The sequence below is a fragment of the Equus asinus genome, chromosome 9, assembly GCF_041296235.1.
Source record: "Equus asinus isolate D_3611 breed Donkey chromosome 9, EquAss-T2T_v2, whole genome shotgun sequence".
Classification (NCBI taxonomy): Eukaryota; Metazoa; Chordata; class Mammalia; order Perissodactyla; family Equidae; genus Equus; species Equus asinus.
This window is the reverse complement of record NC_091798.1, coordinates 41938135-41953524: the sequence shown is the minus strand read 5'-3', so window position 1 is coordinate 41953524 and position 15390 is coordinate 41938135. Positions and strand designations below refer to the sequence as shown.

The 15390-nt window shown below is 49.5% G+C and overlaps 1 protein-coding gene across 1 annotated transcript in view; it reads right to left on the bottom strand.

Annotated features, from left to right (window-relative positions):
* The window catches only part of SPOCK1 (SPARC (osteonectin), cwcv and kazal like domains proteoglycan 1), a 472805-nt gene extending 468816 nt beyond the window's left edge, over nucleotides 1–3989 (bottom strand). The window contains exons 1-2 of the mRNA XM_014828464.3: nucleotides 3816–3989; nucleotides 3021–3206 (exon numbers count right to left, since the gene is read on the bottom strand). Of these exons, the coding sequence (XP_014683950.3) occupies nucleotides 3021–3206 (186 nt within the window). The 5' untranslated portion in view covers nucleotides 3816–3989. The remainder of the gene's footprint in view (nucleotides 1–3020; nucleotides 3207–3815) is intronic.
* Nucleotides 3990–15390: the final 11401 nt, after the last annotated feature.

The following is a 15390-nucleotide window of genomic DNA, read 5'->3' as shown; positions in this document are numbered from 1 at the left end:
AAGCAAACTTACGAATGCTGTTACATCTCTCCTGGATCCATCACTCCAGGCAACAAGCCATAGAGTAGTTGTGAAAGTTTTACTTCTGGAAAGGAGATAGCAATTTTGTGTGTACCAGGAGCAATAGGACCACTTCGAAGTGGTAAGTAGAGGCTGTAAGGTCGTCTCTGGCAATGTCATAGCACACGCAACAGGCAAGGGAGCATGGAGCACACAGCCTGCCATCATTTCCCTTTCAATATTAGCCCAGTAACAACCACCACTGGATATCATCAACTCCATAAAAGGAGCCCTCAGTTTTCACTTTCACATGTTCAAAAATCACTTCTAAGTGTCTCTCCCCCAAGTGCAAAAAAGTGATAAGTTGGGAGAAAAGCAAGAAGTTTTCCCTCACAATGACTTTCAAAAATTGACAAGCATGATAACAATAATCTCAGGGCACAGCCTCTCAAAGTTACCAGTGGCTTCAACAAAACATCTAAAATAATAGCAAAACATGTGGAGCTTTGTCATCCTCAAGGAAGGCCTGGCTCAGGGAAGACGGTCAGCTGCCTGAGAAATGGCAGCAGTAGCTGGGGCTTTGTCCACCGTCCACTGAGCAGCTCGTTTCTACAGGAAGGAACCTTCTACTCCTTGGTCTCAGGGAACCCAGGCTTTGTGGTTATTCCAAGTAAATGAACCAACTGAAGACTCTCGGACTTGGCCTTAAAAAGCATCTAGTTTGAGTTTCACAACACTTTAAAGAGATTAATGGCATTAAGTTATGTCGGAGCCATGGCTAACATTAGAAGATTCCATGAAGCACATAAAAAGCATATAAAATGGTTGATGGCTGAAGATGTTTGGGATTTTTTAACATTTTCAGATGTCTTTTAATGCTATGCTAGATTAAATTACCATTTTTAAAGAATACATGCTGCTAAAAATATTAGTTTAACACCTGAAATTGCTCCAGAAACAAAAAAAGTAGTATATTTGAACATGGAAGCTTTTCACTTTTTGGAGTTAAGTTTTGGACATTTTTACAATATTTAAGGTAGTATTTCCTAAACACCATAAGAATTACCTCATATGTTTCTTTAAAATGTGGATTTCCCAGCACTCAGTCCAGAAATATGGGATCAGAATCTCCAGGGGAGGAGTCTGGGCACTATAATTTTAGAAGCACCCCAGGTAAGCTTCGTGATCAGTCAGGTTTGGAAAAACACTCTTCTAGGGATAAAAAATGTCAACATTCGCAAGAAAAACAAGGAATGAAGAGAAGCTCAATTTTTAAAAATTTAAAGCTGAATGTGAAGTAAGAATAATGTCATGCTTATGACACACTGAGACTAGAAAACCTTGCACAGGCACGAAAGCACAGTAAACCTTTCTACACCCGGAAGACCAACAAGCACAGATGCTTTCAATTCGCCCCAGCTGCCACGCGAACCAAGGTGTCTGCAAAGATGGCCCTTCACCTCTACACCTGGCCCGATTCTCCCACATCTAGCAGAGTTAAGCACCTGCCCTGTTCCTCAACTCTATCTAAAATATAATGTTAAAAAAACAAAGCAAAATTATTTCTACCCCATGTGAGTCCATGAATGGAGCCTTTACAGTTTGGGCATCTTTTTCAGCCATAGGCAAAGGTAAACAGTGCAGGGGTCCTCAGAGCTGAACAGAAAGGGGACCGAAGGTGGTTAACAGAGCAGGACAGCAAGGAGGCATGGCAGGAATGTCATGGTGGGGCTGGGGGATGGGGGGGGGTGGGGGCAAGGGAATCTGCTGCAAAAGTAAGGCCCCACATAACTGTGGAAGTTCACTGAAAGTGTTTGAACGCCTCTTTCAAAGAGAAGCAGCCCACCGTCAACTAGACAGAGGGGGAGGAGGACAGAGAGCGCAGAGATAAGTAGGCCCCCACTCAAGACTGGGTGCACCCGCTCCTCTAGAGCAGGATCTGGAGAGGTGCTCTTTAGCAAGTACCAGAGAACATCTGGATTCACTGGAGCCCTCAGACTCTCCCCACCAAGGGCTGGGGAAACTGGGAATGGGGTTAAGAGGAAGACAGCGAAGGAGGGCAACTCCCACCCGTCTCCCACCTAAAGAGCCCATGCCCTGTGACGAGAACAGAGACTCTGAGGTACGGGTCTCACAAGGGCAGGAACTCCTAATGTTAAGTATCATAAAAATTTTCTCCTAGCCCCCCAGAAGGGCAAGGCCCCAGCCCCTGGGGCAGCCTTTGAAAGAGCTGGCAGCAGCTCCCACAGCACAGAGGGGATGCCATCTGCTGGAAAGACTATGCCAGGTGCCTCTCGGGCATACCCATCCTCTAGGGCCTACCTGGGGAGCAACAGCCAGCCTCGGGGCAGAAACAGGCAGCAGGTGTGCCTCCGGGTGCCCAGGAATAACTTTCTCCCCTCCCCCGCTCTCCCAAAAGAGAAATCTTCTGCCCGCTCCGCTCCCCTTCAGGACAGAGGACCAACTCCATGAGCTGCCTGCTCCCTTTCCCTTCCCCTAAGGATGCCAAGGGCCAAAACCACCATGCTCCCCCACATTTTATCAGGCCCATTGCCACGACCCTGCAAACCTCCTCTCACACCTGGAACTCCTAGGTCCCTAGTAAATGAGCTGGGCTCACCCAAACCTAGCCCCTGCAGTAGGGTTTCTTCGGCGCACTCTTAAGATGGCCTGAATCACTGATGCCCCAAGGGGGTTATCTAGGGGATGGGCAAAGTCAACCATGAACCTTAGAGGAACTCAGAAGCTTATGGAGCCTCTCTCTCCGCAGCTGCTCCTGTTCATTCCATTTAGTACAGTCACCTCCTCCCACCTACAAATACACACCTGGACCACAGGTAACAGGCAAGAGCATCAAGCCTTCGAAGTTCTCTTTAAAGTTACTCTCAGGCAAGACGCAGCCCAGGAACCCCGGCCAGACCTGGCCTTGAGAGGTCTGCACCAGTCCGCTCCCCACCCAGGTCAGAGGCCCCCTCTCAGAGGGGCTCCCCCGCCCCACTGGGCCAGGCGGCGCTACTCACGTCTCGAAAGCGGTTCCAGTACTTGTCCCGGTCGTACTGGGAAACGGTGCTCAGCCACTGGTCATTGTCTAGGAAATTGCCGTTGTTGGGGCCCGCGCCTCCAGCGAGTGCGTCCAGGTGCCGGCTCTCGACCTGGAGGAAGCACCACGCCGCGGCGGCCGCGGCGAGCACCGCGATCGCTGGCATCTGCGGGGCCGGGAGCACGGGGACAGTCAGCCGGGAGGGCGGCACCACGCGAGCCCCTCGCCAGCACCGCGGTCTGGGCGCCTCCGCGACCGGCCCCAGCTGTCGGGGCGGGGGCTCTGACTGCGGAGACAGGGTCATCCCTCGCACACCTGGGGCCGATCTAGAGACCTAGGGGCCCCTCTCACGAATAGGGAGCTCCGTTACAAATGAGGAGGCTGCGTCACCAATTACGGGGTGCTATTAAACTATAGAGGACCCCCGTCGCCTATTCTCCGGGTGCCCCACAGACTGCTACTCTCGGATCAGGGTCTTTGGTACCCGTCCCCCAAAACGAGGAGCCCTCAATCCGCAAGCCGCACTCCCATGGATGGTGCCTAGAGCTTGGGGTAGGGAGGGGGGAACAGGGCTCCCAGCAGCAGTCCAGCCTCTGGCAGAATGGGAAGTGGAGGGGCAGCACCTGCAGCTGAGGGTCTCCCCTCGCCCGCCCCGCCGCCTCGGAAAGAGGGGCGCGCGGAGATACCCCCAGGCCCTGACCCTGCCAGCCCCCCGGTGGCCGCGGGGAGATCCCAACTACGCCAAGTTGGGGCGCGGGGTTCCGCGGGCACGTACCTTGGGGGCCGGCCTGGGTCCCCGCGTCCGAGTTGCTCGAGCTTCTGTGGCGCGGGCGCGGAGAGGGCTGATCGGTCGGCTCGCTCCCCTGCGCTCCCGCCACCCGCCGCCGCGCGTCCGGCCGCTTTGTGAGCCCGCAGCGCTCTGGCTCCGCTCGCTGGCTCGGGCGCGGCGTCCGCGGGCGGAGGAGCCCTGGCGCGCGAGCCGAGGCCTCTGGCGACCCCTGGCGGCCGCGCGATGCTGTGCGGCCCACCCGACAGCCCCGCCGCCTCTGGTCTATCAGACGGGATGTGCTTATCCACGTCTTAATACAGGGCCAAGATGGTGAGAGACAGCTGAGGGGCCTGAGAATATAAGGCCAGGCAGCCGGGCAGCGTTGAGGCATTCTCAAAAGGAAGGTCGTGGGGCCACCTAGGTCACAATCACCTTGGTAGGGGAGGAGAGGGCTTCTTAAAAATAGGGATTCCCTGCTCATGCCCCAGACTTGCTGAATCAGCGTTCTTTTTACCAGGGCCTCCCCAAGGGAAGTGAAGTTCTGCACTGACCACCCCGGGGCGTGCACCCAGCGGCGTCTCTGCACTCCCATGCCCCCTACCATGCCCACTGCTGTCAGTCCCTTAAGACAGCCCTTCTGGCCTCCATTCCATCATTTCTACATCCTGTGTTCCCACATCGACCCTGTGGGTGTCCCTTGGCGTCTGCTTCTGTCCCCACCCCTTGAGAACTGGTTCCAGTACCAGTCTGTTGGGTTTTCCCAGAGGGGAGGGAGGGAGGAGAAAGAAGGGAACTAGACCTGTGTCAGGGACAGGACAGGAAGCAGAAGGCTGGCCTTGCCTCCCACTCCCCATCTGCTTTCCAAATCCTCAGCCACATCTCATCAAATAGGCTGCAGGGGAACTAATGCAGTCCCCCTGCCTGTGTACAAGCGACACTTACCTGCTGCCTTTCTCCTGTACAACCACACCCCATTCCCTGGACATCTGGGTGCTCTTTTAGAATAAGTCTGACATGCCCACCCCTCTTCCCTCAATACACACTTAAAACCCTTCATGTTGCTTTCCTGATAAAGACCAGACCCCTGGCTGGAGCCCCCAGGCCCTGCCCATCTGACCCCTGCCTGCCTCTCTGGCTGCCTCTCATGGCACTCACTCTTCCTTCCCTGACTTCCTGGACAGGCTGGCCTTGGTACCGACCTCACTGGAGATGGGCCCCCTCCAGCACTGGGCATTCACTTCTGCCTGGGCCACTGTCCACACCCACCCCCAACACAGGCCTCATTAACTCACACCTTGGCTTATCCATCCTGACTTCTTCAAACAGACTCTTGATAAGCCTGTAGACCAGTCCAGGACCCTGGTGACACTCTCCTTGAGAACACAATGCTTCTCGGCTGTAAGCTCACTACGCTTGAAATCACTTCCTCGTGTCTGTGCTCCCCACCTGGCTGGAGCTCCATGAGGGCAGAGGCCATGTTTGGTTGTTCACATACTGCTTCCAGTGCCCAAAGCCAAGTTCCTGACCCATAGCAAGCACTCACAAAATATTTGATGAATGAACGGCACCCACCCACACTTCTCAGCCAACATGCCCAAGATGTGTGATGCAGTGAGTCGTAATTTGTGTTGCAAATAATTGGGTTTCGTGTAGTTTAATATGTAGAAGTTGAATCATGATTTTTCCTAAAAAGTAGCAAATGCTTATCCTGACATTACTCTAACTGATTTACTTTCCTGGAAGCTTTCTTGAAAGGGAGAAAGTGGAGTCGCAGCTATGTACTGGGGACTACATGTCATCCACGGTTTATTTTATCATGGGAATATTTGAGGTGATCCAGTATCAAGTCCTGGGTGTATCAGAGTGGGAGAGAGGTTTAGAAATGATGGAGAGAACATCTCTTACTTTCATAGAAAACCAAATAAGCAGCTACTTCCCCATTTCTCTGCCCAGTTTGTCAGCAAAACATCTCCAAAGAGTTGTGCTTAGATGTCATTTCTGCCTCCGCAGCTCCACTTCATTCTTCCGCCCACTCTAATCTGCCTTTCATCCTCACTGACTAACTGAAATGACTTGTCACCATCAGCAACCTCCTCCAAGTAACCAAACCAAGCGGGCAGTCCTCAATCCTCCCCTATTTAGCCTCTGAAAAGTTTCTTTGGGCTCCCATGGTACCATCCCTCCTGGCTTCCTGCTCCCCACTGGCCATTCTCCGGTATATACCGTGACTTCCAAGGGCTGAGGCCCAGGCCCTGTGCTCTTTCTGTCTAACCCTCTCCCTGGGAGCTCACATCCAGTCCTGTGCTGAGATGCTCCAGTTGCATTTCCAGCCCAGAACTGTCTGATGACTTCAGCCTGTACATCCAACTTCATACTTGACATCTCCTCAGGATGCCCTAAGGGTATGTCAAACTTTACCAGGTCAAACAGAAGTCTAGGTTTCCCTCCATGAACCTGTGCTCTGAGTCATCCCTATGACAGCAAATGTGTCCTTATCCACATGGCTGCTAAAGCCAGAAACCTACAAGTCATCTTCCATCCCTCCATTTCCCTTGCCCCTCACTTCCCCTCTATCAGCAAGCTGATCCATTCCACTTCCAACCCCTCCAGTCCGTGCACTTCACTCCATCTCCACAGGCACCACCAGGCCCCCTTGGCCATCACTTCTCCCCTGGAGGACTGCGGGGGCTTCTTGGCTAGTTTCCTTGATTCTTTCCTTTCCCCTCCAGCCCATTATCCACTCAGGGGTGAGAGCAATCTTTTTAAAGCAGAAATAATTGGTACCAGCCCCAGTTACCTAGTGGTTAAGTTTGGCACACTCTGCTTCAGCAGCCCGAGTTCACTTCCTGGGCACAGACCTATGCCACTCATCTGTCAGTGGCCATGCTATGGTGGCGGCTCATGTACAAAAAGATGAAGATTGGCAGTGGATGTTAGCTCACAGCAAATCTTCCTCAGGAAAAAAAACAAAAAACCCAGAAATCATTCTGTTGCCTAAAACCTTTCAGAGGTTCACCTTGACACTAAAACAAAAGTCCAAACTCCTTCCTACAACTCTTAAGCCCTGCACCATCTGGCCCCTGCCTCCTCCCCTTCATTCCCTGGGTTCTAGCCACGCTCCTGCTCATGGTTGTGCGCACATACCAAGCGTGTCCTCCCCTCAGGTCATCTGCATGGCTGGGCCCTCTGCCTGGAACAGTCCTCTCTGTGCTCTTCACAGGTCAGCTCCTTCTTAGCCCCCCAATCCCAGCTCAAATGTCACCACCTCGTTGAAGACTTCCCTGACCACCCCATCTAAAATAGGCCTTCCCCACCCCAGACACATCATTACTCTCTATCCTTGTGCCTGGTTGTTCCCTTAAGAGTCTTTTGTTCTTTTGTTTATTGTCAATCTCTCCCTCAATTCGATATTAACACCAGGAGGGCAAACATATTGTCTTTTTCATTCCTATATCCACAGGCTTATCTCAGAGCCTGACATTAGTGGGCATTCAACAAATACTTACGCAGTAACTGAATGACTGATTGAGGCAAATTCCATAACCTTAATGCATCCTAAAGTTTGAAAACTCTGTCTCGAGACATTCTCTTTGGTCGCCCTCCTACATCCCTTGTTCTGCAGACGGGAGCTCTGCTTTTCTGGCAGGGCCTGTCCCCAGTTTAATCAGTGGGCATCTGCTCTTGGCCGAGCTCCAGCTTCACAACTGGAGTCTTCCTGTAACCACCCACTGGGGTGGGAAGGGCAGCCAGAGCAGCACGGGCAGGTGTCGGGGCTGCTGGATCTGGCCTGAGCTGAGAAAGGACGTAACCTTGGAGAAGGGGCAAGGAGGCTGGGAGCTGGAGACCTGCCATCAGCTCAGCCGGCACTTCAGGGGAGAAATGTCAGATTTATTCGGCTGCGGGAAGCACCCGGGACCAAAATCAATACTGAGCCTTGGGGCTGTATTTCTGCTTTTCATTGGCTTACGCACAACTATAATAACTCCTTGTTTTAACATAGTTCTTATTTCCGAAGAGCCTCACATGTTTTATTTTCAGTTTAATAGATCCTCAAACATGTGCTACTGCGTAGTCTGAAGCTGACATAACTATCACCATTTTGTGCTGAGGATAGGGGAGCACAGAAAGGTTAGATGAACTGCTGAAGGTCGCAGGAAGAGAGAAAGGTGGATCTAGTAGTGGAAAGTTCAAGATATAGCACCCTACTTCATGATGCTATGCTGGCTAGAACAAGAATCACTCCTTGGGCTCCATCCGATAGAAGAGGTGCCTGTAATACTTTGTCATCAACTCAGATTTATTTTTAGCTGCAAACTCACGTATCTATCTGCTACGTGGCATCTCCATTTGGCTGTCTTGCTGGCACTTTGAATTCAGTGTGCCTGAAACTGAAGGCTTGAGCTGCATCCCCCAGACAAACCCGCTCCCCTTCCCATGTCCCCACCTCCAGAAAACGACCACCATCCCCAACACTAGTGTCCTTCTGACCTCCCCCCACTGTCAGTGAATCACCAATCTGTCAAGACCACCTTTTCAATATTTCCGGTTCCACCCACTCTTCCCCACTGCTATCCCTTTAGAGTCCATGTCCCCACCACCTGTCACCTGCACTCCACAGAACTCCTCACAGGGGTCTCTGCCTCCTGGCTGGCCATGTGTAATTCGTTCTCCATATAGGCGCCGGAGAGGTCCTCTCTCAGTATAAATGTAATCACTTCTCTCTCCTTACTGACGTTCCTGTGCTCTCCAGAGGGAGATCAGGTCCCTCACCACTGCTCCCTGTGCACCCTGCTAAGCCCAGGGGCCTCCAGCTGCCTCCATCCCACACATCCCTCCCCCTCCCCCTCTGATCACCTGCACCCTGCCCCTTCCACCCTGCCCCTGCTCCACCTTTTTGTGGGGAGCTCCCTACAGCCTGGATGCTCCCCGCCCTCCCTGCCCTTGCCCTGGCCAGCCGTTACTCACCCTTCAGGTCACGGCTTCACTCCAAGTCCTCCGAAAAGGCTCTCGTGACCCTAACAGCCTCATGGCACTAATCACAGCTGTATAATGTCCCTGTCCCACCAGACATTCAGGGGCGCAAGGGCAGGGTCCAGGTCTGTGTCTGTCTCATTTGTAGCTGAATCTATAATGCCTAAAAAAGTATCTGGTACATAGTAGGTACACAATAAATAGTGAGTAAATCAATGAATGCTCATGGCTCAATGCATTTCTTTCTTTCCCATCTCAGAAGCAAAGAAGCTCCCAGGTTTATATTGATATCTTAACCCAGAAACATTTAGTGTATAGAAGGTGGGGACAGTGGAGGATGACATGACCTCTCTACTCCCAGTCTGTTCTGCTGGTTTGAGGGTGATGTTGAAACATATCCTGGCCCCAAGAGGAGGAAAAATGAAATAGACACATTTCTTGGCACCATTGAAAACAGCTCACCCAGCAGGGCCTGTAACTTCTAATAACAAATCAATTTCACCTATTGATTACATGTATTCGGCACAGCCAGGCTCACTCCATCGCCCCACATCCCCCGTCACCATCCCTGCCCCCAGACGCATACTTTCTTGCTTTTTTTCCTTCCATGCAGAGCCATGGCATATGGGCAACCCTGCTTGGGAGGAATTGATTTTAAGCAAATGAATATCTCACAAATAAATGAAAATAACTGTCAGAAAAGCCTAATGGCCAAGCAACTACCCAAGGACGGAGCAGAGAGAGCCATCCTGAGCACAGAGAAAAAAATCCTGAGGGCGACAATGCTAATAACATTTGCTAATGTACATGCAGCATGAACAACGTGTCAAATACCGCAGTCCCGTGTGTTATCTAATGGAATCCTCATGGCAACCCCATGAAGTAGGCACCGAGATAAGCCCCATTTCATAGATGAAGACACTGGGTCCCCAAGTTGTGTTATGGTTCACCCTCAGAGAATAAATGGAAGGATTTGAACCAGGCACCACCTGGTGTCAAAGCTCCCACTGTGACCCACCACAACACTCAAACCACCACTGCCATCACCCTCACTGCCCTCACCTCCCCAACTAAATTCACTCACGTACTAGCAAAAGTCACCTTTTGATGTAAATGGGCTTTTACTAATTCATTTATATACAGTACATGTTGTTCTCATGAAGTTTAGTGTCTGGTCCCATGAAATGTATTGTCTAGTTGGCAAGATGTTAAACGGGAAATCACACTAATTATTTGCAATGTGATTGTATATGCATCAAAAGGTGCTGACAACTGTGACTCATTGAACAGTGTACCAAAGGACTTAATATGACCCAGAGTCCATGATGATGAACTTGGTCACCGTGGACTATGAAATAGTATTTGGCTGCCAGAGGCCACAAGTTTGGTCCTCACCCTGGAATACTGAGGCCCTCTCTACCTCTGACAGTGATGGCTGCTTATAAGATGCCTGGTGAAATGAGGTGAGGTGATGTCTTGACCCACCTATGTGGGTCTAACGTCTAAAGTCTAACGAGGTGGCCAGGGATCATGGGAAAGAGACCTCCAGGGACTGATGCATATGTGAAAAGTCACTGGGGATGGGAATGGAGGGCCTGGGTTGCCCTGGGGAAGGCAACCTCAGGATCCTCATTTAATCATTCAACAATCAGCTACAGAGTAGGCCCTTTGTTCCTGGCTAGATGATGCTGGGGACACCACAGGGAACAGGATAGATTCAGCCCCTGGCCTCATGGAGCGTATTCTAACAAGGAAGACCTCAACGCCTGTTTGCAGCACCAGAGGCAAGCTTGCTTGGCCCAGATGGAAAGAATTCATCTTTGTTTGATTCCTCTGTGCTCCTGCAGGTTCCCAAAAACCTCTGCCATCCTTCTGCCTGGAACAGTCTCCCAATTCTCCAATGGCTAAAACAGTCCTTTGAGTTTGTGAAACACCGTCAGCTGTCATCAGCACCCCACTTCAGAGAAGTTCAAACAGCATGCATCTTAGAATCAATAAAATAGTGTAATGTCTACCTCATAGGGTTAGCAAGAGGACTAAGCAAGGTTACATTTGTAAGCCGCTTAGAACAGTGTGTTACATGTAATAAAATGCTGTGTAAGTGCTGGTGTGTTAAATTAAAAGTTCCTCACTCAAACTTATGAGGGAGATGCACCATCATGCCACTTTATGTTAAGGACTCTGAGGTTTGAAGAGGTTAAATGATTTGCTTAAGATTATAAGGAATCTGAACCCAGGCCATGCTGGCTCCTAAATCCGTGTCTACACCTTGATGCTGGCTGCCTCGCTGTCTTCTCCTTATCCTGTGCTTTGAGCTGGAAAATGTGAAGATACCTGATCTCTGTTGACTGAACAACAAGCCCTCAGAGATTTGAAGACAATTTTCTTTTCCTTTCCCAGAAAAGCCATCCAAGCTCCTTTTCTTTTTCTCATTAGCTTTGTGTTCATTTAAAGAAGAGAAATGCACCCACGTGTTGGCATCAGCCTCCACACACACTACAAAGATGTGAAATGGGCTGGCCGGGGCCTCCTTCCCTCTCAGAGTCAACACCAGATCTCTACCTTTAGAAGGGTTTCAGTTTGGGGGGGATGCAGGTTCACACCCTGAGGAGATGAGGGCCAGGGAATGCCAGGCCAACAGAGAACTTGGCTGTGCCTCCAGAGAGCAAGGCTGCTAAAAGAGGCCCCAACTCAGCAAGGATCCCAAGACTGAGAGCGACATGGAGTCCCCCGTGGAAGAAGCTCTCCAAAAAGTTTTCAAGCTGGGATGGAAACGAGAGCAAAACTGGAGCTAGAGGAGTCACACAGAGCCGGGTGAGCCTTGGAAACAGGACAAAATGCACCAGACTAGTTTGCTGAGTCCCCAGAGAAGCCCGAGTGTTAACACTCTTAACTGGAGCACGAACTGACTCAGAAGGGTTTCTAAAACCACCCGGTGAAGCAGCTTGAACCAAAACCAAACTTCCTGTAAATATTTCCTACCCAAACTCCCAAAAGGGAATACAGATGGGTAGGCAAAGTTGTACACACTAAAGTGAACCAGCTCAAGGGCCCAGGAAGGAATGACACTGGGAAGGCATCGCCTCAAGGCAAAACAGTCCAGAGGGCCTTGACTGATCCGTGGGAAGAAGACAAAAGCCTCCATCATTGTGCTATCTGTGCACAGCACTGAGGCTCTGGCCAGCCTTGGTCAAACACCAGCTCAGCCCCTTACTAGAGATGGACGTTCAGCTAGTCAGTTAACCCCTCTGGGTCCATTTGCTTGCCTGTAAAAGGGGGATAATAATAGCGTGCCTTCTTTATAGGGCTGCGGGGAGAATTAAGAGGCATGTAAAACTCGCAGTGTCTGGTGTCTGCACATGAGATACACTATAAATATGGGACGACAGTGTCATTGCCATTCCTGTAAGATGCTTTACAACTTACTGCGCGATTTCTTATTAAAGTCTCACATATGAGACTCACATAAGCAGGTCAGTTCACTCCTTTATAGAATGAGAAACTTAGAGTCAGAGAAGGAATTTTAATCTCTTACACACTCCTCTCCACTAGGTATTTCTTAAAGTCAAAGAAAGAGTTAGGAAGAATTTGCCTGGCTACACACATATTCGCATATAATTTACAGATGCCTACAACTGGGAAAGACATCCTCAGGCAATTTGCAAGTTAAATTTGTATCATTTCACTCAAGGCATGAAGTCAAAGGGAGTTGTCAAGGCAGGGAGAACTGTAGGGGAGACAGCAGGGGTCCCCAGAAGTTCTCCCAAGATCTTCAGTGGGAGAACAGTAAATTCAAGAAGTTAGCATCTGCCTAACAAAGGAATGTTATGTAGGTCGTTAAAATGACGGCTATAAAATCCATGAAGCGATATGGGGAAACATAGAGTGAAGAAAACCAAGTTACAGAGTCCTGGCGGGGCAGATGATTTCAGCAGGAAGGGAGGGAGGAACGGGAGAGACTGCACCAGGCACTAGCGGTGGCGATGTTAGGGTAGAATTGTGCATAATGTTCTTTTCTTCTTCCAAAGATATCGTAACGTGGAAGTGTAACATAAACAGTATAACCTTCATGACAAGCGTGTACTGTGGAGTCAAAGAGATCAGGACTTGGATCCCAGCTCCATCACTTAATGCCTCTCTGATTTCCATAAGCTTTTCACACTCTATGAGCTTCAGTTTCCTTACTCGGAGGATGGAAGTAATGGTAGCACATATCCATCAGGATTTTGAGGCGATAATATCCTATATGTACAATGCTTTGCACCGTTTCTGACATATACTAATGCTCAGTTGTGTTGAATGAGTATTCATAGGAAGAAGCGGGACCTCATTCCTCCTCAATCTCATCTCATCAATGGGGATTGGCCCACAGTGGCTGCTTCTGTCAATTCTTCTCAGTCCTTGCTTCTGATAAAGGTGGCAGAGAGAGAATTAGGTTGGGAGTTGTGAGGCCCAATTAATGCCATATCTTCCTAGCTGTTCCTAGGACTCTGTTCTTCTCTCGTACAATGAGGGGAGAGGGCCACAGCACCTCCCGCCCAGCATTCTACTCTGTGAGCCAGTGTGAGGTCCCCTTGACGTTAATGGTTGAAAGTTCCATATGCTTTGAATCAATTACAAAGAAAGTTCAAACAAATCAGTGAGGAAAAGGATACATCCATGGGAAAATGGGCAAAGGCCTAAAACAGGCAATTCACCAAAGAAATACAAACAGCCAAACTATATACCAGTCAACCGCCTAGTAACTAAAATAAAGCACATTAAAATAATAAATCATCTATCAAATTTTCAAATATTTTTTCAATCATTATTCCCTGGTTGGCAAATATGAGGAAAATCACCCTCCTACACTGTTTGTGGCTCCATGAACTGGCACAATCCTCCTGGAGGCCAAGTTCATGATATTTATATTAAGAGCCATAAAATGTTTGCAACCTTTGACTTCACACCTTCACCCAGAGGAATTTAACCTAATAAGATAATTAAGAATGTTTACAAAGATTTATCAACAATGCTGTTCTCAGCATGATTTATAATAGTGAAAACTTGGAAACAATCTAAATGTCTAGAAACAGGACTAGTTAAACAAACTACATTTATATCATAGAAGATTATGTGGCCATTAAAAGTCATGTTATTTGGGAATGTCTAACAGCCAGGAAAATATGATATTAATTGAATAAAAATAACCGATCAGTATTATCTGAGGCTGGTTCTCTAGAAGCAGAGCTGAGGTAAGGGTTCTTTTTTGTTTTTTAAATGTAGATTTGCATCTCTGTGGTAAACGATTTATGTCTTTTTTTTGTTTTTGTTGTTGTTGAGGAAGATTGGCCCTGAGCTAACATCTGTTGACAATCTTCCTCTTTTTCTTTTCTTCCCAAAGCCCCAGCACATAGTTGTATATCCTGGTTGCAAGTCACTCTAGTTCTTCTATGTGGGATGCCACCACAGCATGGCCTGATGAGTAGTGTGTAGGTCCGCGTCCAGGATCCCAACAGGTGAACCCCAGGCTACGAAAGCAGAGCACATGAACTTAATCACTAGGCCATGGGACTGGCGCTGAGATAAGGATTCTTGAGAAAGTGATTTCTTGAGAGAGTGCTGTGGGGAGAAAGGAGCAGGAAAGTGCAGAGGAAGAAAGCCACCAAGCATAGGTATGGTCCCCGTGGGAGAGCAACTTCAGCCTGGCCCCACAGGGAGCTCCGGAACGCAGACTTGCACCCCCTTTTTGTTGCCCCTTGTGGGGCTGGTCTTTTGCTTCCCCATGGCACTGGCTGCTGACTGCTGGAAGCTGGGCAAGGGGCAGGTGTGAATGAGGGGGTATAACCTCTCCAGATATCTCCGCTAAGGGTAAGTCTTCCAAGAAGTGGCACCACTCAGATCCACTTGCTCCTCATCTTAAGGTCACCCCATCCACCCACAGCTTCGCCAGGATTCTGACAGGTTACACCCTCTGGGAAATCATGTGAGAGCAGGGTTACTTAGTTGCTGCTGCACTTGGACTTGAAGTCATGACTGATGATTGTCCTTCCCCTCCCCTCAGCTAGCACTTCTGTTAGCCTAGGTGACTTGCCTGGTGGGACGACCCAGACCCTTATCCCAGAGGAGTCTGAGCCCCTGATCACCATGCCCTTACCAGGCTGTGGCTGCTGTACTTGCCCGTTTACAGTTATGATTGGCTCTGGAAATACCAAGGGACCTCAGGGGAGCACCTGAGTACAAAACATACTTCTCCTCACCACCATCACGTAGCATCAGTCCTACCTCCTCGTGATGATAAGGATCAATTACTCCTCTCTGCACTCACTGGTCTTCTCATACAAGATGAGAAGCCCAAGAGATGGGGCAGCAGCGATAGCTCAAGTTCAGTGGACCGCCTACTGTGAACCCTGATAGAAGCATGTACCTTCTAGGACCCAGGATCTCTAGATGGACAGAGACAGAAGTTGCAAACAGGAAACGCAAATTACCCAAATGGCTCACTGGGAGTGATGAGCAGGGATGTTCCTTCTTCCACTCTTTGATTCTCAGACCCATGTATTCTCTGTACTGGGGACATAGCACCATATAATGGCCATTGGTTTACGATGTATACTCAGCCTAAAGGATG